Source organism: Peromyscus californicus, unplaced genomic scaffold (assembly GCF_007827085.1).
Source record: "Peromyscus californicus insignis strain IS unplaced genomic scaffold, ASM782708v3 Scaffold_7__1_contigs__length_154581171, whole genome shotgun sequence".
NCBI lineage: Eukaryota > Metazoa > Chordata > Mammalia > Rodentia > Cricetidae > Peromyscus > Peromyscus californicus.
The window spans coordinates 8,957,283-8,983,510 of record NW_026294595.1 but is presented as its reverse complement, the minus strand read 5'-3'; the positions used below and the strand labels follow the sequence as shown (position 1 = coordinate 8,983,510).

The window sequence follows — 26,228 nt, the reverse complement described above, 5'->3', positions numbered from 1 at the left end:
AAGTTCAAAGCTCGGATCAGTGGTTTGTAGATGGTAACCATGGAGCTTGACCTTTGGAGTGGTTGTGCAGCTGTATTGCTTCTGAGAAATAGACTGAAGGGAGACTGGACTGCCGAGAGAGAGCCAGGAGCCTGGTGGTATCACGTGCCCAGCTGCACTCAGCTGAGATACCTGTGGACCTCCTTATTTCTCTGCTGAGAGCCTGGCTTCTCTTGCCTGGTCAGCACCAGACCAAAATGGGCCGCAGAGGAGATGCTCAGCCTGACTCAGCCACCCCACACTTCCTCTCTTTTTTTCTTTTTGAGACTTGTCTGCATATGCAGCCTAAGCTGGCCAGAAATTCATGATCCTCCTGCCTCAGCCTCCTGAGTGCTGGGGTTTATATGCCTGACTTCTGGGTTCCTTTCCTGGCAGGAATCTTAGAGCTGTCCATCACCTCTGCAGGAGGTCACCGAGAGTCCACTTACCACAGCCCTGCTTGTCCTCAGGTCATGTGCATCATCTGTCTTAGGCCAGGTTTATTTCTAGAACAAAGGATAGCTCATTTACCTCCTTCAGGTTTTTCCCAGGCTGTCTGATATGTCGGCAAAGGGCTGTGTGCATTTGTGTGTGACCCTGGAGGGTACTTAGGACTTAAGGGCAAGAGCAGAGCAATGAGTAGTCAAGAAACATCAGATAGTGATCCTTGTAGGACAGGGCCGCCGTAATCCTTGCCCCCTGAGAAGCAGAGGCAGGAGGTGTGCTGTGAAGTCAAGGCTAGCTGGGGATAGGTGATGAAATCCTATCTCGAAAATCACTTTACGGGCTGGGGGAGACAGCTGGGTGGGAAGTAAGTGCTGGCTGCAACTCTCGAGGACCAGGTTTAATTCCCAGCACTGGCATGACATTTCAAAACTGGCTCAATTCCAGAGGCTCTGACGCCCTCTTCTGGTTGAAGCCCACACTGCATACACATGGTGCACAGATAGACAGTGTGCTGGCAAAAACACGTACACATAAAAATTGTGAAGTAGTAAAAACAGCAGGGCTAAGGAGAAGCCCAGGGGTAAGATGTTTGCCTATCATGCTCAGCTTCTGAGCTCAGCCTCCAGCTCAAGCACTCACCAGGAAACACAGGCTTGCTGGGGTGGGAAGCTAGCTGGACCCATGGGTAAGGGAGTGGGAGGTTCTGCATAGGGAACACAGCAGGAGCATCTTTTTTTCTGGAGCCACGGTCTCTCTACAGAGCCCTGGCTGTCCTGGAACTCACTATATAGACCAGGCTAGCCTTGAGCTCACAGAAATCCTCCTGCCTCTGACTCTTGAGTGCAGAGCTACACAGAGAAACTCTTATTTTGAAAAACCAAAACCAAATGAGAGACAGAGACACAGAGAGAAACCAAGAAAACAACACAAACAAAACGTCTAAAAACAGAAACCAGGGCCAGGCGGTGGTGGTGCACGCCTTTAATCCCAGCACTTGGGAGGCATAGGCAGGTGGATCTCTGTGAGTTCGAGGCCAGCCTGGTTGACAGAGTGAGTTCCAGGACAGCCAGGGCTATTACATAAGAGAAACCTTGTCTCAAAAACAACAAAAAACCCAGAAACCAAAATATACAAGCAAAGACAAAAAATTTAAAAAATGCCCAAACAAAGCAATTTGAGACAAAAAGGTCTACAAAAGTATCTTTGAGTTCGTTTTGTTTTGGCCAACTACTCCTGGGCATGGGGCCCGCCCTGAAGTATGGTCAATATACTCAGTGAAACTCCATTGGAGAAAACTGTTTTTTCCTTTATTAGCTGGTGTCCTTGCAGTTATTTTTTGGTTAGGGATGGTAGCTCATGTCCACTTCCCCTTCTCAGGGCTGGGGCTCCATCTAGCTTGAACTTGAGGGCCTGTGGATGCTGCCACATTCTCTGTGAATTCCCAAGTGTATCTGTCCTGTTGTGTTTGGAGGTGTCATCCACTCCCTTTGGCCCTTAGAATCTTTCTACCTCCTCTTCCACCTAGCTCCCTAACCCCAGAGGGGAGGGTTTGATGAAAACATCCCATTTAGGACCAGGAGTTCCAAAACCTCTCTGCATTCTGACCAGTTGTGGGTCTCTGTGTTAGTTCCTGTCTACTGCAAGAAGCAGCTTCTCTCTCTGATGATGACCGAGTGAGACACTGATCTATGGGTATGACAGAATGTCATTTTATTGCTTTGTTCTTTTACTAGAACAATAGTATTTGGTTTTCCCCTAGACCCATGTCCTGTCCAGTCTTAGGTTCTTGACCACCCAAGCCAACTGCTTCCTCTTTAAGACACACCTTGAAATAGACAAATACTCTGTTCAGTCAAGTCCCAAACATAATCTTGACTGAAAATTTCTTTTAAAGATTTATTTTATTTGTGCATGTGTGTGTACATGCATGCCTGCACACGTTCACGCCCGAGAAAGCCAAAGGCATTGGATTCCCCTGGATCTGAAGTTAGAATCCTTATGCTTTGCCTGGCACTGGTGCTGGGAACTGAACTCAGGTCCTTTGCAAGAAGTATACATGCTTTTAACCTCTGAGCCATCTTTCTAGATCCCTTTAAAATTTTTTTTTTTAATTTTCCGGAGCTGAGGACCGAACCCAGGGCCTTGTGCTTGCTAGCCAAGCACTCTACCACTGAGCTAAATCCCCAACCCCTTAAAATTTTTTATACATTAGGAATTTTTAATTTGGTGTGTGTTTGTGAGCACACACCTTCCAGGGCCTTCATGGAGGTCAGAGAAAATTTGCAGTCAGATCTCCTTTCACTTTTTAGGACCTGAGGATTGAACTCAGTCATGATGTTGGTGGCAAGCACTTTTTGAGCCTTCTTACAAGCCATAAAATCTAACCTACTTCTCCCTAGCCAGCTTGGAACGCGGTATGTAGACCAGGCTGGCCTCAGATTCATAGCTATCTACCTGCCTCTGCCTCTCAAGTGCTGAAATGAAAGGTGTGTACCACCATACCTACTGAAATTCCTTAAAAAAAAGACAATAACTGGAGTGATGATGCAGTGGTTGAAAGTGTGTGCTGCTCTTCCAGAGGACCCAGATTCAGTTCTCAGCATCCACATTGGGGGGCTCACAACGGCTGGCTCCAGGGGCTCAGATGCGCCCTCTTCTGGCCCCTGTGGACACTGTACTTATGTGCACGAACCCCACTCCCACCCCCACCCCCACTCAGACTCCCCCCTCCAGAAAAGAAGCTCGGCTTCTCAAGTATCCCAGGCTAGCTAGCTTCAGACTTGTTATGTAGCTGTGATGACCTTGAACTTCTGACCTTCCTGTCTCTAGCTCCCAAATTCTGGGATTACAGGTGTGCATTGCCACACTGGGTTTATGCAGTACTGGGGATCCAAACCCAGGACTTTGTGCATGCTAGGCAAGCACACTAACCACGAGCTACATATCCGTTCACTGAGACAATGCCCAAACAACCAGGCAAACGGACAGTAAAAACATGACTGGCAGTTGAGGGAAGACAAACCAACCCACTGTGCCTCTTCGGGGCGAGAGGGCAGGGCTGGGGCCCTCAGGAAAAGATTCCTGTTTCTTAGGCTTGGCTTTTAACAGGGAAGCCTCAGGGGACAGACTCTTGGCTTTTCAGGACAGTTACAACCTGGGAAGAGATGGCCACCCAAACGGTAGTCTCCCTGACTGGTCACCCAGTTGTGTGGAAGGCACTGCTATGGAGTTCACTGCACACATACAACCTGGTTTTGCAGACGAAGGACTGGAGTCTGGGAAGGTGAATCACTTATGTGCAGCAGAGCCTCCTGGGTACGCAGTGTGGCTCTAGGCTGACCTGGAAACCACCTGCCTGGATTCCCCCCCCCCCCCCCCGCCCCCGCCCCCCCCCCCCCCCCCCCCCCCCCCCGGTGTGGCTGGTAGTCCACAGTCAGTTATCTGCCGTTGAACATATTTGAGTGTGGCTTTCTGTAGCAGGAACCCAGTGCACAGCTAGAGCCCCTCCACCCCCTGCTAAGGATCCCTGGGATGGGGGTGCTTAGGCTTAGTCCAACAGGAAAGGCAACAGACAAGATTACTCTGGAGCCTCAGCCTGCCAGGTACAACCAGGAAAACTGGTTAGGGCAGCTGCCCAGACTGCTGGCTCCTCACCCAACCCCAGCCCCTCCCTCCCACTGGCCCAGGGGAAGGAAAGAGGCTCCTGCAACACCAAGAATTGTCGCTATTTCAGAGTGCCAGCTAGATGCCAGGCTCTGCTGAGTCCCTACAGTCAGCTGGTTCTCTCTAAGGAGACCAAACTCAGAAGTGTCAGACCACAGATTCCTGCCCCCCCCCCAGGGGGTGGGGGCAGAGCCCAGATGAATCTAGTTGTGTTGGATTGCCCCCCCCCAAGAGTTCTCATGCCCTGAACTGGGCTGACACCTCTAACTAGACCCACCCCTGACATCCAGGCTCCCCCTGCTGCCATATCCTGCCCACACACCAGTGTGGCTCTGGGGGTCACCTTTTCCCTTGCTGTGTGCCCTTCTGCTTGCATGCCCTTCCACCGCCGTGATAGAGATTGCCAGTGCTCACCACAGACTGCATCCCTATAACCATTGCTCCCGGGGTTAGGCAGAGACACAGACTAGTTCTGACCAATGACTGGGAGTGTAGGTGAGGCGAGTCACTGTCAAGCTGAGGAGTACAGAACCTTCACGGGACTCCAGCTCTCATGTCTGTCACCGCGGCAGTGGCGGGCTTGAGACAGAAGCAGTTGAAGCACAGAGTCACTATAAGAGATGCAGCCATGACAGGTCTGATGTAGCTGGACTTTGTGTAGTCAACAAACCAACCTTGGGCCTATTGAGGTGACTCATCAGGTAAAGGCTCCTGTCTCCTGCTGAGTCGGACAGTCTGAGTTTGGTCTCCAGGATACACATGGTGGAAGGGAATTCCCTCAGGTGGTCCTCTGACCTCTGCATGTGTGCCATGGCATGTGCACCCATGTGTATACAAACAAATAAAATGATTAAGAAATGACCCTTTTCTTGTCAGATCTCTCAGGTTGGGGATTAATTTGTTATGGCAGCATAGCCTATCTGATTCTGACTAATATGCTGGTCTGTTCAGGTGTTGAACATCATCTCAGATCACCAGACCTCAAATGGTCCACCCCCTCCAAACAGCCAAAAGCTCTGATTTCACTTTCCTGTAATACTAGCTTAACGGTTTCTTTGTGGATTTCTTGTCTTCAGTCTCCCCAACTAGACTGCAGGTTCTAGGCCTGGTTCCTAGTACAGTGCCTGGCAGATTTAGGTGCCCAAGAAACTCTTGAATGAATGAGTGGTCATTGAATGTGTGAGTGCAGCAGTCAGGTGACCATGCCCCCAGTGTCTTCGTGATTCACTATTGCTGCCTGGGTTTCTCACTCCAGGTGCGCACAGGCCTGAAGTCATCAGAAAGTTGGAAGCTGTGGAGCATCAAAATCAAAGCTAGCTGGGACCTCTCTCCTCTCCCCATAGCTTTACAGATGAGGAAAAGGAAGTAACTCCTAGGTGCCGGGCTTTGCGAGAACCTTCCCTGGGGTCTCTAGACATACTGTCCATTGCTCTTCCTACTCAGCTTCAGTGACTCCTCTGTAGCTTCTGCCATCTTCCAATGCCCCTCCCCAGCATCGACCTCACCCCACCAGGTAACAGTATTGGTATCTAGGACTGGGATAGGGCTCAGAGATCGGAACAGACGGGGTACCTCTTGGGGCTGGGGAGATGGTTCCATCAAGGAGGGCCTGCTGTGAACACACGTGAAGACCTGACTTTGGATCCCAGCACCATGTAAGCTGGGTGCTCAGCCTGTCACCCCACCACTGGAGGGCTGGATTTCTGTAACTTGTCTAATGGGTGGGTGAGGCCAGCTCCAGTGAGGGACACTCTGTCTACAAAAACAAGATGGAGACTAATTAATGAAGACACTTAGTGTCAATCTCAGGCTGCCACATGCACATGCACACACATACCACACAGAGACACAAAGAAGAGGTCTTCTTCAGAGGGCTCCAGGCTCCATAATGCCTACACGATAAGCATGTAGGCTTGTTTTACTTATTTTAGAAACTTTTTTTGGTGGTGAAAGGGCTGTACAATGCCGCCTTCTGGCCGCTGTGGGCACCAGGCACACATTTGGTACACAAATATACACGCAGGCAAAACACTCCTGTGTACAAAAATGTTTTATGTGTTCGTGTATGTATGTGTACCATGCATGTGCAGTGCCTGTGGACGTCAGGAGGACATCAGATCCCCTGGGATTGGAGTTACAAGGGGCCGTGAGTCACCACGTGGATGCTGGGAACCAAACCCAGGTCCTCTGCAAGAGCAGTAAATGCTCTTAGCTGCTGAGCCATTTCTCCAGCCCCAAGAAATAATTAACTTTTTTTGGAGACAAGGTCTTACTGTGAAGCCATGGCTGGCCTGGAACTTCCTAGGTAGACCATGGTGGCCTCAGACACACAAAGATCCCACTGCCTCTCTGCCTCTGCCTCCCGTGTCCTGGGATTAAAGGTTTCTATGTCTGGCTAGAAATAAATGCTTTTTAAAAGGTATGTTGCAGGGCTGGAGAGATGGCTAAGTGGTTAAGAGCACTGGCTCTACTTCCAGAGGCCCCAGGTTCAATTCCCATCACCCACAAGACAGCTCACAACTGTCTGTTATCCAACTCAGAGTGATTCCACACCCTCATACAGATATGAATGCAGGCAAAAGACTAATGCACATAAGAAAAATAAATCATTTTAAAAAAAGTTGTTTTGCTTTGTTTTGTTTGTTGGTTTTTTGTTTTGTTTTGTTTTTTTGAGACAGGGTTTCTTTGTGTAGCTTTGCATCTTTCCTGGAACTCACTCTGTAGCCCAGGCTGGCCTCGAACTCACAGAGATCCGCCTGGCTCTGCCTCCTGAGTGCTGGGATTAAAGAGATGTGCCACCACCGCCCGGCTTGTTTTTGTTTTTATTTTCTCCTGGGATAGGGTCTCAGATGAGCTGGCCTGGAGCTTGCTAGGTAGACCAAGCTGATCTAAAACTTGCCTTAGCCTCCTGAGTGCTAAAATTAAAGGTGTGTCACTTGGCCCAACTCGATTTGTTAATTTTTTTTTTTTAATGATTGTGCATGCTTGGTACCCACAGAGGCCAGGAGTGGGCATCAGATTTCTGATGGAACTGGAGTTAAAGACTGTTGTGAGTCATCATGATCGGACCCAAACCAGGTCCTCTGCAAGAGTAGCAAATGCTGTTAACTGAGCAGCCACCTCCAGCCATTATTTCATTAATTAATTAATTAGTTTTCCGAGCTGGGGAGCAAACTCAGGGCCTTGTGCATGCTTGGTGACTGTTCTGTCACCAACTACATCCCTGACCTAAACCTGTGTTCCTCTCTCATATTTTGTTGAACAATAACAGGGCGGCTCAGGGGTGGAGAGAAGAGCTAGGTGCTAGAGTGGCTGAGCACCTGGGAGGCCCCGGGTTCCATCCCCAGCACCAGAAAGCCAAAAGAAAGAGCACTGCCCAGAGAGTGAGCTCTGCTTGGTCAGGTGTTTCTGGGTGGTGCTTGCCCCAGAGCGGCTGCATGTACCTGCTGCCTCCTCTCTACTGGGCAGCTCATTTACATTAATGACAGTGCCTGCTGCCCCACAGGGTTCATTTTTTTTTTTTCTTCTAAATATAAAACTTGCTTATTGTAGAAGTTCAGGAACTAAAGAGTTCTATGCAGGAAGATGCATAGAATCAAGGTCATCTGTAGCCTCCCTGCCTACTGTGACCGTCTCAACTCCTTAAGGGTCTTTCAGCCTTATTTATCAGAACAGGTGACTAGATCACGCTGCCTGTATCCCAGATGTCCCCAGGCCCTTCGAGGTGACCATGTTGGCCTCACAGAGTCTCTCTTCCTTTTGACTTGCTGGCTGACATCCTTGGCTACCTGTTGAAGCCCTTTTCCATTCTACCCAAAGTCCAAGAGAACCCACATGAGTTCCCATTATGGTCTCCTCGAAAGCCATATCCTTGCCATCAGTCCCCTGGGAGTGGCCCGTATATCCTCCTGCCCCAAAGCCTACTGGGAGAACCCAGCCCCTGCCTGGGGCTTGCAGCTCTCTCTCCGGCCCTTGGTCATTCCTGAGTAGCAAATCAGGGAAGTACCAGACATTTTCTCCAGAGATATGCTGAGTATTTTCTCATCACCAAGGTCCCCAAATGGCCTTGCCCAAGCCCCATCAGAAAATTCCTCCTCAGCTCAGAGTGCAGCCCCCATCTCTGGAGGCAATCTGTACTGCACTCACCAGGTACCACCCTTTTCTGAGAAAAGACTTCTCTGCTCATGAGCTTCCAGTGACAGCCACTAACTCCTCTCAGGCTTGGCCACAGCTTTGGGAGCCCAATAATCTTTCCCTGGAATTTTTTGAGTTAGCAAAAAAGGTGGTCCCTTTCTGGTGGCAAAGCCGTGAGCTAGGAGGCCAGAGCTCTGCAGTGAGAGTGGTGAGCTCCAGACACTGAGGGAGCATTTTGGAAATCTCCGACTGTATCCATCTGTGCCTGAAGCCAGTGGTACCCCTGCCTGCCGAACAGCTCGGTGCCGTGATTCCACAAGTCTCACCTTTTGCCCAAGTCATTCCATTGTCCCTTACACAAGTCTCAAAGGACACAGGAATAGGACAGTCCTAGGTGGATGGAATACAGACCCTCCTTGGTCTCTTCTCTGCCTCTGTCCTGGACCCTGCAGAATGACCACTGAAGGGATGAATGTGTGCTTCCAACCTGCCAGCTCAGACATGACTAGATCCTGTAGCCTAGTGTAGACTCAATTGTGAATTCTCAATCTGGCCATTTAAGCCACGTCCAGATCAACTGCCAGCTCCCATCATAAGGCTACAGATTCCTCCCCACCAGACTGTGAGCACCAACAGGTAGAGGCTGGCTCCCAAGTGGTGTGACCTTGGATGTGTGTTCTCATTTCCAAAAGGCTGGATCCACCTCCGAGGATGGCTGGGAGGTTGAAATTAGTAATCCACAGAGGCAGTTGCTGTTCTGGCTATTTATTGCTTTGGTGATGTTGAGTGGAGAGAGCTTTCCAGGGGCTAAGCACCCAGTGCACACTTGGTAGCTGTGTGTCCTGTGGACAAGGAACCGTAAGACGCAGCGCTGGGTGTGCATTCTCTTTCCCAAAGTAGTGGCCCTCTTGGGGAGCTTAGAGCATCCCCAGCCCCAGTCTTCTCTGGAGGGTAGCTCAAAGCTCTGTGAGGGTCTATAGCGTCATCCTGGCATCTAGCTCCAAACACAGTTAGAGCCTGGCTCAGCCCTTACCCAGCATCAGAAGCAACCTCGCCAACCTTGGGGGAGAGCCTATTAGCTGCGGAGGACCAGGGGCTGAGCTTCTGTTCTCTGGACGCTGCCTTTTGCTACCATGAGGAGCCCTCAGTCTTCCAGTTCCCCTTCAACCTTGGTCTTGCTGGAGGGAGAGGGTCTATGGACCTGACCGCCCCCCCTCACTCCCCCTTCCCCTATGCGGAGGACTCTCATGGCTAGACAGCCCCACCCCTTCCTCCAGGGCTCTGTTGTGCTAATGCCTGTGGAGCACCGGTCTCTCCTGGGGAGTTCTGGGCTGCCACGTTGTGGGCTGCGTGGGAGGCCCCAGGGGCTGGGAGTGGGGTGAGAAGGATGCTTGGAGATTCAAGTGTTGGAGGCAGTTGTAGGGCGGCTGTGGCCCTCAGTGTGGTACTCCGTGGCCGCTGTTTCTGGGGGAATATCTGTGTAGAGCAGGGCATTAACCCTTCGTGCCCTTGCTCGAGATACGTGGGCCCTGCAAAGATAAGTAGGGCTGAGGGTCCTCTCTGTTGCGGCTCCCTGAGCTCTCCCCCCAGCCCTCAATTTCACTAGCTCACAATGTTTCCAATATGTCCTGAGCTTGAGCTCAGAAAATCTGCGCGGGTGGGGAGGGGAGAACCTTAGTCTGTGGTCTTGCTGATCTCAGGGCTTTTATTTCGCACCCAAACACCCACACATCTTCACCACACGGGTCCCAAGGATGGATGCAAAGGTCCCAAGCCCCTCAGCGAGAATCTTGCTGTGCCAAGGTCCACAATCCCAACAAAGGCGCCCGACCACGTGCCCTTCTCCTCGTGGACCTGGAATGGGGAAGCACCATGCTCACGGTCCCTGCTCAGGCCAGGGCTGGGTGGGGATTCGATGCTAGGCCGAGGGTGCGCGTGGAGCCTCCCCTAGCAGCCCGGCCGCCCCCGGCTGCGCCTCGCCCACTCCCATCCGCACACGCTGCAGCGCCCTGCAATTGGCGCTAGGGGGAGCCGTGGCAACTGGCTTGAACTGACAAAACTGCATCCAACAGCTATTTCCTTGGACTTGCAGGGGGAAATGGGAGGGGGTAAGATGCACGCCGCCCCCCCCCCCCTTAGGCAGCTCCAGGCTCTTCCCATGGAAGGCTGAGAACACAGGGGTGTATGTGTGTGTGGGGGGGGTAAAGGTGTCTTTCCTCTCGGTAACTCACACCTCCAGAGCATCCCTCTTCCCTAACCCGAATCGTGGACCTTCGCAGCCCCCCGCGTTTTGGAGTGTCCCCAAGAACTTCACGCGCGACAGCGGGATCCAGAGCCTAGCAGCCCCCTGAGAATGGATGGCATCCGCCTCTCGGAGTCTGGGCTGGGGGCCCAGGGTGACAGCGCCTCCTGTCGTCCAGCAAGGCGTGTGGGGTGGGGCGGAGTGAGTCGACCGGCCGGTGGCTAGGAGCTTTTGCGCAGGGAAGGGGAGCGCGGGGGCGAGCCAATGAGAGCAAGAGATCTTTGGGGAGACAGCCTGAGACAGAGAGATGCTACCCCCAAACAACAAGAGGCTGCCGTTTTATCTCACCCTCGCCCCCCGCACGCCACCCGGGTTCGTTCTTTCCTATCCCCTTAGCAAGGCTGGAACCACCCGTGTGCCCTAGGGCCGGAGCCCCGGCTCCAGATGTGAATTTGGTTCCAGTGGGAAGAACGCGAGCTTCCTCCGGGCCTTGGCACATTCTCCCACTCTGAGGTCATTCCGTAGGTGGTCAGAGGGGAGCGCGCGCCTGGAGCCTTCCTGCCTCCATCCACTGGAGAGGGAGGAGAGGCGGGCGGGAGGGAGCAGAAAGGGAGAGGGGAGGGGCGCGAGGAGGGAGGGAGACGCCGCCAGCACACCACCAAGTGGCACCGAGCAGTGATAACAAACTCAACTAAAAAAAAAAAGAAAGAAAGAAAGAAAAAGAAAAGGAAAAAACTTCCCCAAGTTGCTGCCTGAGACGTGCGGACGTGCGGTCGGAGGCACGGGGCGGGGAGTGTGGGTGGCCCAGAAGTCTCCAGGCTGCAGAGAGCTCAGACTAGAGCCAAGTAGGCCCTTGCAACCCTGGTTGCGTAGGGAGATGTGTTGGAGGCTGGCTCAGCTTCCTGCTGGAGACCCCGGAGCAGCCAGTTCCCATGGGGGCAGGACCCGTTGGTGAGAGGGGTGGGATGGGGGACGACTGGGAGACGTGCAGCACTGGGCTCCATCCCTAGAACCCGCATCACACACACATCGGGACTCCCAACCTTGGCCCTGCGACGTGGGCAGATCCGGCCCGCCGCAGTCCTGGAGAACTGGGGCTTGCATGCGTGTGTGTGTGTGTGTGTGTGTGTGTGTGTGTGTGTGTGTGTGTGTTCCCACCTCTAGGCCCACGTGAAAGCAAAGCACTACCATACACTCTACAGTCGACTTTTTATTAAGATTATAAATTTAAACAGATAATCTGAACAGTTTTACCCGGTGAGATTCAATTCAGTATGCACAAAAATACAGGAGGAAGAAGGGCCGGAAAGGCAAGGTTGGCAACTTGTTTTGGAGTCTCTGGGGTGGTAATGGTAGAGACCCAGAGGGGGTCTAGGCGAACCTCACCTTCTCACAACAAAAGGCTTTTAAATTAAACAGAATCTATCGAGCTGAGGACGCAGACAGGGTTCTCACAGGCTGGAACAATGCTAGTTTCACGAGATGGAACCGAAGACCGAAGCAGGACAAGGTAACTTAGAAGCGCGCACACAAACACCACAGCTGACCAGGAGCTAAGTGAAGCTAAGCGAAAAGTCTCCAGCGCAGTCGGCGGTCCGGGCCCCTCCCTCCCCCGGGGCCGCCGGGGATCCAGGTGAAGGAATCGACTTCCTTTTTTGTTTAGTGAGGACTGCAGTGCTGGGCATGATGGGAAATGTAGTTCGCCCTGCTCGCCCCCCACCCCTTCCCCAACTGTGCTGAGTGTCGGGGTGTCGGGCGCCACCTTCCCCCTGGTCCGGGAGGCGGGTGGAGGAGGGGAGGAGGACGGAGCCAGAGGGGCGGGGAGAGGAGGGGTTCTAGACGCCCGCCCCGGCAAGAAAAGAAAAAAAAGTTGAAGTGTTTTCATTTCTGCCTTCTCATTTTGAGAACTTTGGAGGCCGCCCCCAGAGAGGAAATGTGACCGAAACGTCCCTTTTGGAGATAGAGTTTGCCTTTGTTTTTTTGCTCAGAATTTCACAAGACCCATTCCTCACCCTGGAGAGGAACTCAGGAGAGCGGAACGTCGGGCTTCCAGGCTCTGACAACTGATTGGAGTCGGCGTCCCGGGCCCCGCGCCCTCCTGCGTTGCGCCCCCGGCGCGCCCCGGCACCCAGCCTCGCCCCCGGCTGCCCGGCACCTCCTCCGGGCAGCAGCCCTGCCTCACGTGGCAGGCTCCTCACTAAACACCACTGCAATCAGTACAATAAAAAGAAAAAAAAAAAAAAGAGTAAGAGAAACACAAAGCATACTTAAATAGGCGCTTTTTCTCTCTGCAAAAATAAAGTCCAAGATTTTTTAGATTTTTTTTTTTATTTTACAGTTTATAAAACATCAGCCTCTGCTCGCCCCCTGCTCGCCCCGAGTGGCCAGGACCCGCTCGCTCCCTATCGTCCCTTGGCCGAGTCTTTGTCTGGCCCCAGCCCCGCGGGGCCCAGGGTCCCCATGCCCTCGGGGGTCCCTAGAAGGCGACAATGGCTCGAGTCCAGGCGCCGAGGCTGGCGAGCGCCTGCTTGGCGCACAGCTGCCCGTTGAGCGGCGGCGGCTGCTCCGAGGAGTCCGGCTGTCGGCTCACCAGCCCCGAGAAGCCCGAGCCAAAGATGGAGATCAAGTTTGAGATGTTGGACGCGTCCGGGGACGCGTCCGGGCAGAAGTCCTCGAAGCGGGCGCGCTTACAGGGGGCGAACGGGGCGCCCCCGGGGGGCTCGGCTCCCAGGTCACCCGCGTCCTCCTCGTCGTCGTCCTCTTCCTCCTGGCCAGGGTAATACTTGCGCTTGCAACCAGCGGCGGACGCCAGGCCGGGTCCCGGAGCGCCCTGGCCACAGCAGGGGCAGTGGGCGGAGGCGCAGCAGTCCTGGTGCAAGTAGCCGTTTTCCACCGTGGTCACCACGTGAGTGTCCAGGTCCAGTACGGTGGTCTGGCTGCTGCAGTGCACACCGAAGTCCGAGGGGGCCGGGTACGCGCCCCGGTAGAAGCCAGGGGACGAGGAAGGGGCTGGAGAGGCGGGCGGAGAGGAAGCGGCGACGGTCGGTGGGGCAGCCCCCGGGGGCGCTGAGGGCGCAGAGCAGGCGGCCGGGACGCGAGGGTCCCGCGGGCAGAGCGCGGCAGGCGCGGGCGGCGGCAGCGGCGCAGGACCGGGCTGCAGCGGCTCCAAGTGCTGCCCGCGGTGGGGCGCGCCGTGCGGCGGCTGGAGCGCGGCGCACCCGGGCAGCTCCGAGAGCGCCCCCGCGCAGCCCGCGGGCGCCCCGGCCACCGCCGCCGCCGCCGCCGCGCAGCTCCTGGGCGCCGGGTGCTGGTGCTGGTGCAGCTGCTGCTGGAGGTGCAGCTGGTGGAGCTGGTGGAGCTGGTGCAGCTGGTGCCGGGCGACCGGCTCGCGCGCCTCCGCGTCCCCGCCGCCGCCAAGTTGGAGCGGGCCGAAGTCGGCCGCGTTGGCCGGCATTCCCGGAGCCGCGTACGCGAGGTGCTGGTGCTGGTGCTGGTGGTGGGGCGGCTGCTGTTGCTGCTGCTGCTGCTGCTGCTGCTGGCGCCGGTAGAGCTCGGCGTACCGCTCGCTCAGGTAGAGCTGGCGCGCGTTGCGGAGCACGTAGGACACTAGGAGGTTCTTGTGCAGCTTGATGCCGCCGCGCTGGGTTCGGGAGCTGTGGATCTTGCGCAGGGAGATGCTGATCAGGCTCTGGGCGTCCAGGGCGCACTCCATGCTCCCGCGGAGTCGCGGGCGGCAGAGCAGCCGCCTTTGCTGCTGCTAAGGCTGCTGCTGCGTGTATCTCCAGCTGGTCGCCGGGGCGCACCGGGCACAGAGAACCGAGCCCGGGTCAGCGGGTCGGCGGCGCTCCGAGAGAAGCCGCCACCATGCGCTGCGCGCCACCCGCAGGCTCACGCTCCCCAGACGGCGCCAAAGCAATGAGCCTCGGCCGGCCCCGGTCCCAGCTATTTAGCCGGGTAGCAGCGCTCCGCCCCACTGCAGATTAGCCAATAGGAGTGTGCACAGTCTCCCGAATGACAGCCGCTTCCCGCCCCGGGGCCACTTGGCTGACCAATCAGACCAAGGCGGTTCCTTTGTGCTATTCAAATACCGAACGGACCCCGGGCCTCCAACGCCGCCGCTGCCTCGAATGTTCTCCTGGGGCCGTGGCACCGCGTGGGACTCAGGGTCTCCTAGGTAGCGGCCCACAGCGTGGGTCGTTTCTCGGGAGCCACGTTGAGGCCCGCGGCTACGCTGGACCTGGCTCCGGCGAGCTGGGGGTCGGCTCACCTGAGCGCCATGGAGATGGCTCCGCCCCCTTCCGCACGGTTGGGCCTCACCTGCAGCAGGTGCGCGCGGTTCCCCGCTCCCGGCCACGCGGCACCTCCTCTTTCTCACCCGCCAAGGCCAGGGGGTAACCTGGTAGAACTGAGCCTTCTCCCAAGAAAAACTGCTGCTGCTGGTGTGTGTGTGTGTGTGTTGGGGGGCGGCGCAGCTGGGCACTAGGGTACCCTCGTGGAAGAAAGAGTTTGGGGCCTGATTACCTGATGTTTTTAGCCCAGGGGCCTCTGGGAATGGTCGGGGAAGGGCGTCCCCTTCTGTTTGACTGCAAACCCAGTGAATTTTAATCTCTAGTAGAGAAGCTTCGTCATTGTCAGCCAGCTGGGGGAGTGGGGTGGTGGGGTGGTGATGGAGATAGGGGGCTAGGAACCCGCCCCAGCTTCCTCCTCACCTTTGGATAACCTCTACGCTCCTGCCTCACTAATATCAGTGACAATAGAAGCACTTACTGTGTGCCTAGCTTGGGACCCTTATCAGAAAGATCTGAATCCTTCTCTCTCTAAGGTTCTCAGGGCCTGGGCCTGAGACCCACTTGAGTGGGCAACCTGTTAAGATCTGGTAAGTACCCTGAGCCCCAGGAGTACTCAAGGACCTTTTATGTCCTTATTCTGAGTCATCCACGGACCAGTGGGACAGGCCATAGGATACCTGGGAGTCTGTACTGAGAAACTTACAGAGGAAGAGGGCTGCTGTGGGGAAGGGGTCCAATGCCAGCCATAAGGGCTGGATTCACAGTGTTCAAGGCCCCTGAAGTGCGTGAGTCAGGAAAATGGCCCAGGAAGGGTCCAGGGCTGGGCACTTGAAGGCCAAGCAGTGTCCACAGAGACAACTAGTGACAGATGGGACCTGGCGGGGCTGGTGTGTGGAGGCTCTTCTGTCACTGTCTTTGGACCTTCTCGGTACCTCTTGGCTGGAATCAAAGGCCCAGACACCCCACCCTGCTGTCCTGGTGGTTCTTTTTAGGAGAGGACCCAGAGATTGTTTCTTCACATTTTTGCGTCTTCTCAAGGTCAAGTGTCAAAAGAGTAGGGAACAGTTTGCTCAGGTTTTCAGTTGAGGAACCTCAGACACTAGCAGTAGAGAGGCTTTGTCCCAGACCACAGGGCTCCAGACTGCTGTGCTCTTTCCATGAGGACATGCCAACTGCTCTTGGCCCCTGGGAAGTGCACCTCTCCCCACCCTGTTTCAAAGTGCCAGGATTACATCTGGGGAGGGGGTGGTGCTCAGAACAAACACACTTCACTGGCATCCTACTGGCCCTGTGGCCATGGGGACATGCTTCTGAATGTGCCCTCGTGAATTCTGGGGGGAATAGAGCCGTACTCCCCTTGCCTCCTGAATACCTATCTCAAAGGTATACAGGCTCAGGGGTGGGGTGGGTGAGTGGGAGGGGTGAGGTAGTGGAATGCTTTGTCCTGCTCCACAGCTGGGCGGAACTGAGCTGGAATCAAGGGAGTCTGTGGCCCACAATGTGTGCTGTCCTTTCCCAGTATTTACTGAAGAAACTTGAGACTTGAGGTCAGAGTCAGAAAGGGATAATGGCAGGATTTGAATCCTGTTCTGTAGGCATCTGGAAATATGCCAGTGGAGCCAAGTCCAATTCTTCGGGCCCAACTCCTGATGAATGATTTGATGCCCACTCACCCTATGGATTTATATATTATATATATTTTTGCCAAGTGTCCCAGGACCAGGGCTCTTCACAGCCCCTGGACTACAGACCTCTGCTTGGGCACAATGGTTTGGCAGAGTGAGAATGACCATTCAGGAGCATGCACGTGCACACACATACTCTCAGGACCCTAAGTAGTCGCCTTGTGGAGGGGAACAGTGCACAAGGTTCTAGAGAGCACCTGAGTGGGGTTGGGGCGCTCACTTTCCCTCCCTGAGTTGGGGAGATTACATCAGGTCTGAGTCATCATTCCCTAGAGGAGGTTAATTAATACCTCAATATTTACCGAGTGTCTGCTGGATGGAGGCTCTGAGCAGGGCACGAATCAGTGGGGACCTGGTGATACCAGCCCCACATTGGAGTCCTTGTCAGCACACAGAAAGCTGCACACACCAGACTTAGGGCATCTGGAAAGGTGCCTGGCCAGCGATGGGATTTTGGGGGCTCTTGGGGTGGTTGGGGGAAGAGTGCCCAGGCAGAACGCATCTTGGAGGCATTGTGCTAGGAGTCGGGGGAGGGAGACTGGGACTTCTTAAGTTTGTTTATATGCTCAGCCTCCTGAGAGAAGTTTTCAGAACCGTTATCTGGAGGCCATGGAAGTGTATGGAAGAACAAGACGTAGTTCTGCCCTTCGGATAGAGAAAGTAGATGGTATCTCGCAGGGCAGACACAGGGGAGGCCCAGAAAGCTCCCTATGATAAAACTAAAACCTTAAGACCAAAGAGGGAGGGGGACTTACCGGCGAGGATCTGGTATACAGTAGTTGCTCAATAAACATCTGTAGGATAAGTAAATCAGTGAGTGTGATGTGCAGAAGGTATGATTGAGGCCAAGCACTCCTCCCCATTTCCACATGGGTAAACTGAGGTCCAGTGAGGGGGTGAGGTATGCTCTGGGAATCGGCCCAGATGCCCCTTCAACACCAGCCTCTTTCTCTGTGCTCCAGCCTCTAGGAAAGTGGGGAGGAGGGGAGGCAGATGTTACCCTCAGCAGCCTCCTGTGGTCTGATATGTGGCTTGTTCCATGGGGACAGAAACCCTGGGCCTCATGTGGCAGCGGGGCATAGCAGTGTAGGAGTCATTGCTGGGGCCTGAGTCCAAGAGGCTGGTGATTCTTAGGTGCAGGAGATCATAGCTGTACCCCAGGAAGGTTATTGTGTAGCCACGAGTGCTGGGGAGCAAGGCTGGGGTCCTGCAGCCATGACGGCAGCCATTCCTAGCCTGTCAGTAACCCAGGCAGAAGTTAAGAACGCAGCAGTGTCTGTTTGCCTCACATGGTCCTAGCAAGAGGCACAGTACTTAGGAAGACACTGGGACCGCCTTCAGGGACCTCAAGGACCTTACATGTGGTAAGACAGACGGACATTGCCTCAGCCCTGAAGAGCTTGTGCTCTCACTGTTCTCTAGGTCAGGCCTGGCCCCAGCACCAGTCTTTAAGGCAGGGCCTCTTACAGTCCACATTCCGTGGACGAAGCAGGAGGCACAGAAAGTCGGTGCCCTTCCTGAGGTCACACAGCAAGGAGGAGAGGTGGCAGGGATCTGGAGGAGATGGGCACCATTCCATGGGTGGGTGAGGGGGATACAGTCCCCACTACTCTCACTCACTGGCCCTCCAGGTGACTGTGCCTGTGGACAGAATGTGTGGAGTGTTGCTGTTATCTCTTCTATCTTGGGTTTCTGAGCACTTGGGCTAGCTGGGTGTACATTTGTTTATTCACTTGCTCATTCATTCAGGCTGCAGGCTGGACTATGGTGCAGGCACTGAGCTAGGCTGTAGGAAGAACACACAGCAGGTCTTACTGCCTGAAGTCCGATTTGAAGTATCCTTTTCATCCCCTGAGCCATCTGATTGATTGGTAATGTCTGCCTGGAGCTCTGGGTGAGAAGGGATTTAATATGTGCCACAGTTGATTAGTGATGTCTGCCAAGGGCTCAGCAGGAGCCTTTGAGACCAGTGTGCTAGGCAATTTGGACACCTGGGGTGGGGTTTGTGAGTCCAGCATCAAATGGTAGGAAAGTGCTTTGAGAAGCTGGGGGAAGGGAGAACAGAGCTGGGAAGGAATTACGTACAGCTTTTCTCTTCTTTCCCAGAGTCCTCCTGGACACTGTACCCTATATAGGCCAGGGTAACCCTCATTCACCTGGGCTGGGAGAGTGGGTGGGTGAGTGGCAGCAGCTAAAACTTCCTGACTGGGAATTGTTTTTAGGATTTAGTATAGACCTTTGTCCCTGCACAGCTCTGCTGGGAGTTTCTGAGGCTCTTAGAACAGAATCTGGAATTTGTTTTTATTTGGGTGGTGGGGGCTGCCCCCCCCCACAAGTAACCGCAGATCCCACTGTGTCAGGGCTGGTTTTGGTGTGAGCGACTTTTCAGTAATTCTCAAAACAATTGAACTGTGCAGTGCTGCTGGCCCATTGGAGAGCCAAGTAGACTGAGGCCCAAGCCTGGTATGGTGGCACATGCCTTTCATCCCAGAACTTGAGAGTTGAAGACAGGAGGACCCCGAGTTCAAGATCAGCCCTGGCTACAGAGTGATTTCAAGGCCAGCATCAGTAAACAAAACAGAATGACACAAAGTGGCTCTTGCCTGTAATCCTGGTACCTTGGGTGGCTGAGAGGGAGGATCTTGAGTTTGAGGCCAGCCTGTGCTACATAATGAGTCCCAGGCCGGCTGGGATGACATAGCAGGACCTTGGTTCAAAAATCAGAATGAGCCAGGAGGTGGTGGTATGTGCCTTGAATGCCAGCACTGGGGAAGTAGAGGCAGGTGGATCTCTGTGAGTTCGAGGCCAGCCTGGTCTACAGAGCAAGTTCCAGGACAGCCAGGGCTACACAGAGAAACCCTGTCTTGAAAAATGAATCAAAACACAAAAAACAAACAAAAACAGACCTGCAGGAATGGGACTGGAGAAACAGGTGGGTAGACAGACCCTCCCCTGACATGGCTTCTCAAGTAAAGGTGCTTGACAACCCAAGTTCAGTCAGAACTCACATAGAGGTGGGAAAGGAGAGAGCAGTTCACAAAGCTGCCCTCTGACCTCCACATGTGCGCTATGACCAATCAACTTCTGCCGGAGCCGGGGAGCCGGGTGGCCTTCACCCTGCCCGACCTGCCACCCTTCCGCCTTGGTCTTGCCCATACCATTGGTTCTGTCCTGTACATTCAGTGCCTGCTGTTCGCTGGGCTCTTGCTCAGCTCCCAGGGCCATAGGATTCCTGCTGTCGGGAACTTCCCTTAGGGTTCAGACGAAACAAACAAGGAGTCAGTGAACGGAGGAATGAACTGGAAAGCTCTGAGTGTGGTGGTGGCCAATGCCTGTGACTTGGGCTTGGGGAGGTGTTCGAGGCCAGCCTGGGTGACACGGCTAGACCCTGTCACAAGCAAGCAAGACTCCCTTGAAGAAGAGTAAGGGAAGCAAGGAGGGGCTGGAGGGAAGAGACAGTGCCGTCCTCCCAGGCCAGCGGGCAGAGGGTCAGGTCGCTTTCATTGGGTGGTAACCCTACCTCTCACTTTTCAGGGCCTCAAGCTGAGGCTGCTCCTCTGTCCCTCCTGATCCCCCAAACTGGTGAATTTTTAATGCTGGTTCCGTGGAACAAAGAGGAGTTTTTGTTTTAAGAGTTTCTTAAGAACTTATTTCTCATGTGTGTTTGTGTTCATTTGTGTGTGTGTGTGTGTGTGTGTGTGTGTGTGTGTGTGTGTGTGTGTTTTCACACCTCTGTGTGTATGAGGAAAGAGTGTAAGGGGGCACAGTGACACTGTTTCTAGCACCCTTGTCCTCAATTCACCTTCCAAATCCCTTTCTATTCTCAATGAAAAAACCAAAACAAAACCTGATGGTGCAGGCAGGGATTCTAGCTACTCCAGAGGCTGAGGCAGGAGGATCCTAAGTTCAAGGCCAGCCTAAGCTGCAGAAAGAGTTTAAGGCAAGCGTGGACAACTTGGTAAGACCCTGTTTTAAAATAAGTTTAAAAAAAATGAGGGGAGGGATATAGCTCTGTAATAATGCTTGCCTGGCATGTGCCAAGTCCTAAATTCAATCCATACTACCACCAAAACAGAACAAAGCAAAACCAGAATGGAGCTGGGGATGTGGCTCAGTGGTAGAATGCTCGCCCAGCACCTAAGAAACCAGGCACTGTGGCACACGCCTGTAATCCTAGCACTTGGGAGATGGAGACAAGAGGATCAGGAGTTCAAGGCCATCCTTGGCTACATAGCACTTTTGAGTCCCAAGCCAGCGCGGGCTACCTGATCTTCTACCTCAAAACAAAGAAAATCCGAATAAAACCAAGAGACCCAAACCCAGGACCCTCTGTTTTCAGTTCTGGTCCTGGTACTGGGAGAGGGTACCCTGAGCCCCCAAATCCACATCCTCCTTGAGCCTACCTGGCTCTGTGGGATTCAGGTACTTTTGCCATGCAGATGGGGAAACAGAGGCACTGAGACCGGAATTGCTTTGGGCTGTTCACCGTCCCTCTGGCCAGTGGTGGGGTCAGGTGAGGGTTCAGACTCTGCCGACTCCCAGGGCCTGCTGTCTGTTTCTGTCCCTGATCCCTCCTCTCAGGTGTGTTTCCCAAAGCTGCAATTCTGCCTCAAGAAGAATGTAAAAGAGGGACCTCACCCGCGATCCCAGAGGGCCTGCGAAGGAGGAAGAGAAAGGAGCCATAGATAGATGGGGAGGCAGAGTCCAGGGCTTCTCTCCCTAGACCTGACCCAGGGCAGGTGTGGCCTTGTGCCTGCTGTGCTGGTTCCTGTGTCTTCCTCTAAGCTGAGTGTTTTTACTGTCATACCTGTTCACAGGCGGACCGGGCTGGTTTGACGCCAGAAGAGACCCTCCTTAGTCCTGACTCCTAGGGAGGCACTTGTGGAGTGTAGGTGGCCTCTGGAACCCCGAGAGCCAGCCAGGGGCTCATGAGTGCGGTGTGAGCGGGGGACCCTCCACCCTGCTGTGCTTCACCTCCTCAGCCTGATTTCATTGCATCTAATGCCCTGCCTTGTGACCCTCCCTCTCAGGACAGCTGTGGTGGCCCAGCCTGGAGCCTCGGCCCCTCCTGTGCGTCTTCGCTGGGGTCTGCCTTCAGTTCCGGTTTCCAGCCCCCTCTCCTGCATAAGAAGATGGGATGATTTTAAGAAGAGCACTTGTGAGCCAGGCTATGCTCTGCAGCAGCAACAATGACCTGGATGGCAGAGCGTTCTGAAACATGTGTTTTCATTTCAGCCACGTCTAATGTAGGCCAGACCAGTGTCCTCCAGGCCCTGAGTTCTTCGGGCCCAGCAATCCTGCCATGCAAGGTTTAGCTGTAGACCAGCGTGTGTGTGTGTGTGTGTGTGTGTGTGTGTGTGTGTGTATGTGTGTGTGTGTGTGTATGTGTGTGTGTGTGTGTGTGTGTGTGTGTGTGTGTGTATGTAGATAGTAGAATCAGGATAGTTTTCTTTTTTTCTTTAAGATTTATTTATTTATTATGTATACAGCGTTTTGTCTGCACATACACCAGATCTCATTACAGGTGGTTGTGAGCCACCATGTGGATGCTGGGAATTGAACTCAGGACCTCTGGAAGAACAGCTAATGCTCTTAACCACTGAGCCATCCCTCAGCCCCACCCCCTTTTTTTTTTTGGTTTTTCAAGACAGGGTTTCTCCATGTAGTTTTGGTGCCTGCCCTGGATCTCGTTCTGTAGACCAGGCTGTCCTCGAACTCACAGAGATCCACCTGGCTCTGTCTCCCGAGTTGCTGGGATTAAAGGCTTGCACCACCACTGCCCGGCAGGATAGTTTTCTGTTAAGGTTTATTTTATTGTTTATTTATGTGTCTGTGCCAGTGGCTGCCACATGCGTTTAGGTTCCTGTAGAGGCCAGAAGAGGATGTCTGATCCCTTGGAGTCTCAGGTGGTTGTGAATGCTGAGAACTGAACCTGGGTCTTCTGCAGAGGAGCAGTGCCTTTCCCTGGGCCATCTCTGCAGCTGTTTAAGTACACTTTCAATTAATTCTTTGAGAATTTCATACATGTATACAATGTATTTTTATCATATTCCCCTCACCCCAACTTCATGTCTGCTTCTAAAAAATACTAAACACAACCTCCTGAGTCCGATTTGTGCTCTCCTCACGGTACAGGACCATCCACTGGGCATGACTGGACTGCCAGAAGCCACACCCTTAAAGAAAACTCTCCTCTCCCCAGCATCGACCAACAGTCGAAACTCCTCAGCCGCAGGGGGCGTGGGCGCCCCCACTGCTAACTGGCTTGACTTTTGTGCGGGTCTTGTTCAGACATCCAAAGCTGCTGGCAGTTCCTGAGGGCAGTAGCCCTGTCATAGTCGGAAGACACTGTTTCACCCCAGACCTCCCAACCTCTGGCTCTTCCATCTTTCCAACCTCTCTTCAGCAATGTTTCCTGAGCCTTGGTGTGTGTGTGTGTGTGTGTGTGTGTGTGTGTGTGTGTGTGTGAGTGTGAGTGTGTGAGTGTGTATGTGAGTGTGTGTGTGTGAGTGTATGTGTGTATGTGTGTGTGTGTGTGTGTGTGTGTGTGTGACTTACTACATGACTGTAGGGGTTTGTTTTTATTTTACTGGTTTTTTTCCTTTATTAGACTAGACATTCTCTGAAGTCAAGGCCATAAATCTCTGGGCTTGCAGCTTCCTTAGTCCATGACAAAGAATAGATAGCCAATTAGCGTTTGCTCCACAAAGGTTGTCTGGGTGACAGGTTTTTGGATGAACAACTGTTTTGGCTTTGCATACATGAGATGTGTACAAAAATTTATTTTAGCATTAGTTGAGCGTTGAAGTTCCTCTTCAATTAAACTAATTACTTTAAAAAATATGTGTGTGTGCCCATGTATGTGTATGTGCCCTTGTATGTGTGCCTATGTGTGTGTGTGTCAGGTGTAGAGGCCAGAGGCCAGCCTCAGGTGTCCTCCTCAGGACCACTGTCTACCCCCTTTGAGACAGAGTCTCTCATTGGCCTTGAGATCATTAATTGGGCTAGACTGGCTGGCCAGTGAGCCCCAGGGACCCTCTTGTCTTGCCTAGTGCTGGGATTATAAGCAGTGTGCCATAACTGGCATTTGAACTTGAGTTCTGCGAATTAAACCCAGGCTTTGTGTTTGTAAGGCAAGCACGTTATGGACCTCCTCCCTGTGTCCTAGAGACAGTCCTCCCAGGACGGCCTCAAACTCATTCTGTTGTTGATGTAGCTGAGGATGACCTTGAACTCCTGATTCTCCTGTCTCCACCTTCCAACTGCTGGGTATTATAGGCATGGGTTACCACGGTTGGCTTGTGTGGAGGTAAAACCTAGGTCTTCATACATGCTAGGCCAGCATTTTAATGACTGAGCTATATCTCTAGCCCATACACACACACACACACACACACACACACACACAGTGAGCAGGGTCTTACTATGTAGTTTTAACTGGTCTAGAACTCACTGCATAGACCAGGGTGGCTTCAGGCTCACAGAGATCTGTCTGTCTCTTTCTCCCAAGTTCTAGGATTATGGCTGTGCCACAATGTCTGGCTGATTTTGATGGTTCAAAGCAGGGACTCCATGTGTAGCTCAGGCTGGTTTCCAGCATGCAGTATCCTCTTGCCTCAGCCTTCCAAGTGTTGGGATAATAGGCATGTGCCACCATACCTGGCTGGCAATCTCTCTCTGTTTTGGTTTTTTGAGACAGGGTTTCTCTATATGGCCTTGGCTATCTTGGGACTCCCTCTGTAGACCAGGCTGGCCTTGAACTCAGAGATCCACTTGCCTCTGCCTCCTGAGTGCTGGGATTAAAGGTGTGCACTGTCTTGCCTGGCCTAGAACATAGTTTTTAATCAACAGGCACCACTATGATTGATTTAGTTATTGATTCTTCGGTGAATGGAGGGATGGATGAGCCATCAGTTTACAGATATTTGCTGAGTTATCTCCTTTATTCCAGACTCCCCAGGACACAGACAAGGAAAACGATGGTACCACAATGACTCACGTGAGGCTTCTCCAAGGCACCAAGGTCAGCGTTGGAAGCCATGTGTGCACAGCATGGTTTCTGTCCTCTGACGCCATGCACAGAGTGTCATTTATTCTAAGACATCAAGTCCCCAGTGTCTAGCGTCTGAAACAAAGTGTCTTCCCATCAGTGACACCTTGGATTTGAGAAAGGCTGTCATGTCCCACCTTGGACTGTTAGCATTAACGAGGCAGGTGCATCCTATGACATGCCTCCGTCACTGCACCTTTAGGAGCAAGTTCTGTTCCAGCCCCTTAAGGAAGCCCACTCAGAGAAGGGAAGGGCAGTTCTCTGCTGGGATCTGAAGAAACACCAGGCGGGGCTTCCACGCTCACTCTCAAACCGAGTATTGATGTCATCATTCATACCCATTTTAAAGAGATAAGTCTTCAATAAGTCCCTCATGGGAGAGGGTTGCGTTCCAATCCAGGATTACCCTGCTCTATAGCCTATACCCTACTATCTCATGCTGCCTCCCCCCACAGATGTGGCCATGTCCCAGATGGGATTGAAGTGCATGAAGCTTCCCTGTTCTCTTAGGTTGACAACGTTACAGTGCCAGGGCTGGGGTTGGAACCCAGTGCCTAGGACCCCACTCTCTTGTGTCTGGCTGCCTCACAGATGGGCTGGTGTGGAGGGTCTGTTGCAGGCCCAGCCTCCTTGGGTTCTGGTTGAGTACAGACCCCTGTGAGTTTTGGGCCAGAGGGGTTCTGATGCTCACAGAGCTAACCAATAAGGTAGCTGATCAAACTCACTGTACCAGCTTTGCATGCAGTCCCAGTGGGTGGGGGCTCGGAAGGGGGATGATCCTGGTTGCAGACATTTTGGTGGCTGAGTAGATGGATCATCCAGTAAAGTGCCTGCTGCACCAGCATCAGGGCCCTGGCACAAGTTCAGAACCTTGGCACCCATGTGAAGGGCAGGCGTGGTCACCTGTGTAACCCAGTGCAGGAAGGGCACAGGCAGCTGGATCCCTAGGGCTCCCAGGCAGTCAAGTTCAATCGATGAGCTCCAGATTCCAGGAGAGACTCTGTCTTGATATGTAAGGTGGACAGCAACTGAGAAAGATTCCTTAGACTGTCTTCTGCCTCCAGCGCTCATGTGCACACGTGTGTATGTGTACTTGCACACACACACACACACACACATGCACACACGCACACACTCGCAGACTTGTGTACATAGATGCACAGGGCACCTTGTGGGGCTCCTTCTAGGAGCACAGCTGCTGTGAGTTCATGAGGGCAGCCCCCAGGCCACGTCTGGAAGATGGCACCTCACAGCTCTGCTCCCTGCCCTCTGGCCCTTACAGACTTGCTCTTCTTTCTTCTGCAACATTCCCTGAGTCTTGGAAGGGATGAAATAGGGTGATTTAGCCGTCCCGTTTAGAGCTGAGTGCTTGAATCACTAACGCCCAGCACTTTGACCAGGTCTGCGCCTCTGCATTAATCCCTGCCCTCAAGCAGAAGCTTCTCTGACCAAGGCTGAGGGCGGCCCTGATGTATGGATACAAACATTAATATTCAGACGGCGGCTCGACACTTCGTCCATTAGCAAAGCAACAGGCATAGTTTCCCCCAGGGCCTCCGAGTGCCCCATCCCGGGCTTTTGACAGTATTTGCAGTACCAGGCGTGGGTCCCTCCTGTAGAGTGAGCTCAAACCCCTGCCAGAAAGCGTTGGTTAACCCCCACAGTCATGCCACTGTTGTACTGGGGGTGAGGGGATGGGG

The 26,228-nt window shown here is 53.4% G+C and overlaps 1 protein-coding gene across 1 annotated transcript; it reads right to left on the bottom strand.

The window, feature by feature from the left end:
• Window positions 1-11,701: 11,701 nt before the first annotated feature.
• Window positions 11,702-14,440, bottom strand: Ier5l (immediate early response 5 like). Its single transcript, XM_052723372.1, has one exon. The coding sequence runs from the start codon at window positions 14,214-14,216 to the stop codon at window positions 12,981-12,983; it is 1,236 nt and encodes a 411-aa protein (XP_052579332.1). The 5' UTR covers window positions 14,217-14,440; the 3' UTR covers window positions 11,702-12,980.
• Window positions 14,441-26,228: the final 11,788 nt, after the last annotated feature.

Coding starts and splice junctions, on each gene's coding strand:
- Ier5l (XM_052723372.1), bottom strand. CDS start 14,216: ATGGAGTGCGCCCTGGACGCCCAGAGCCTGATCAGCATCTCCCTGCGC.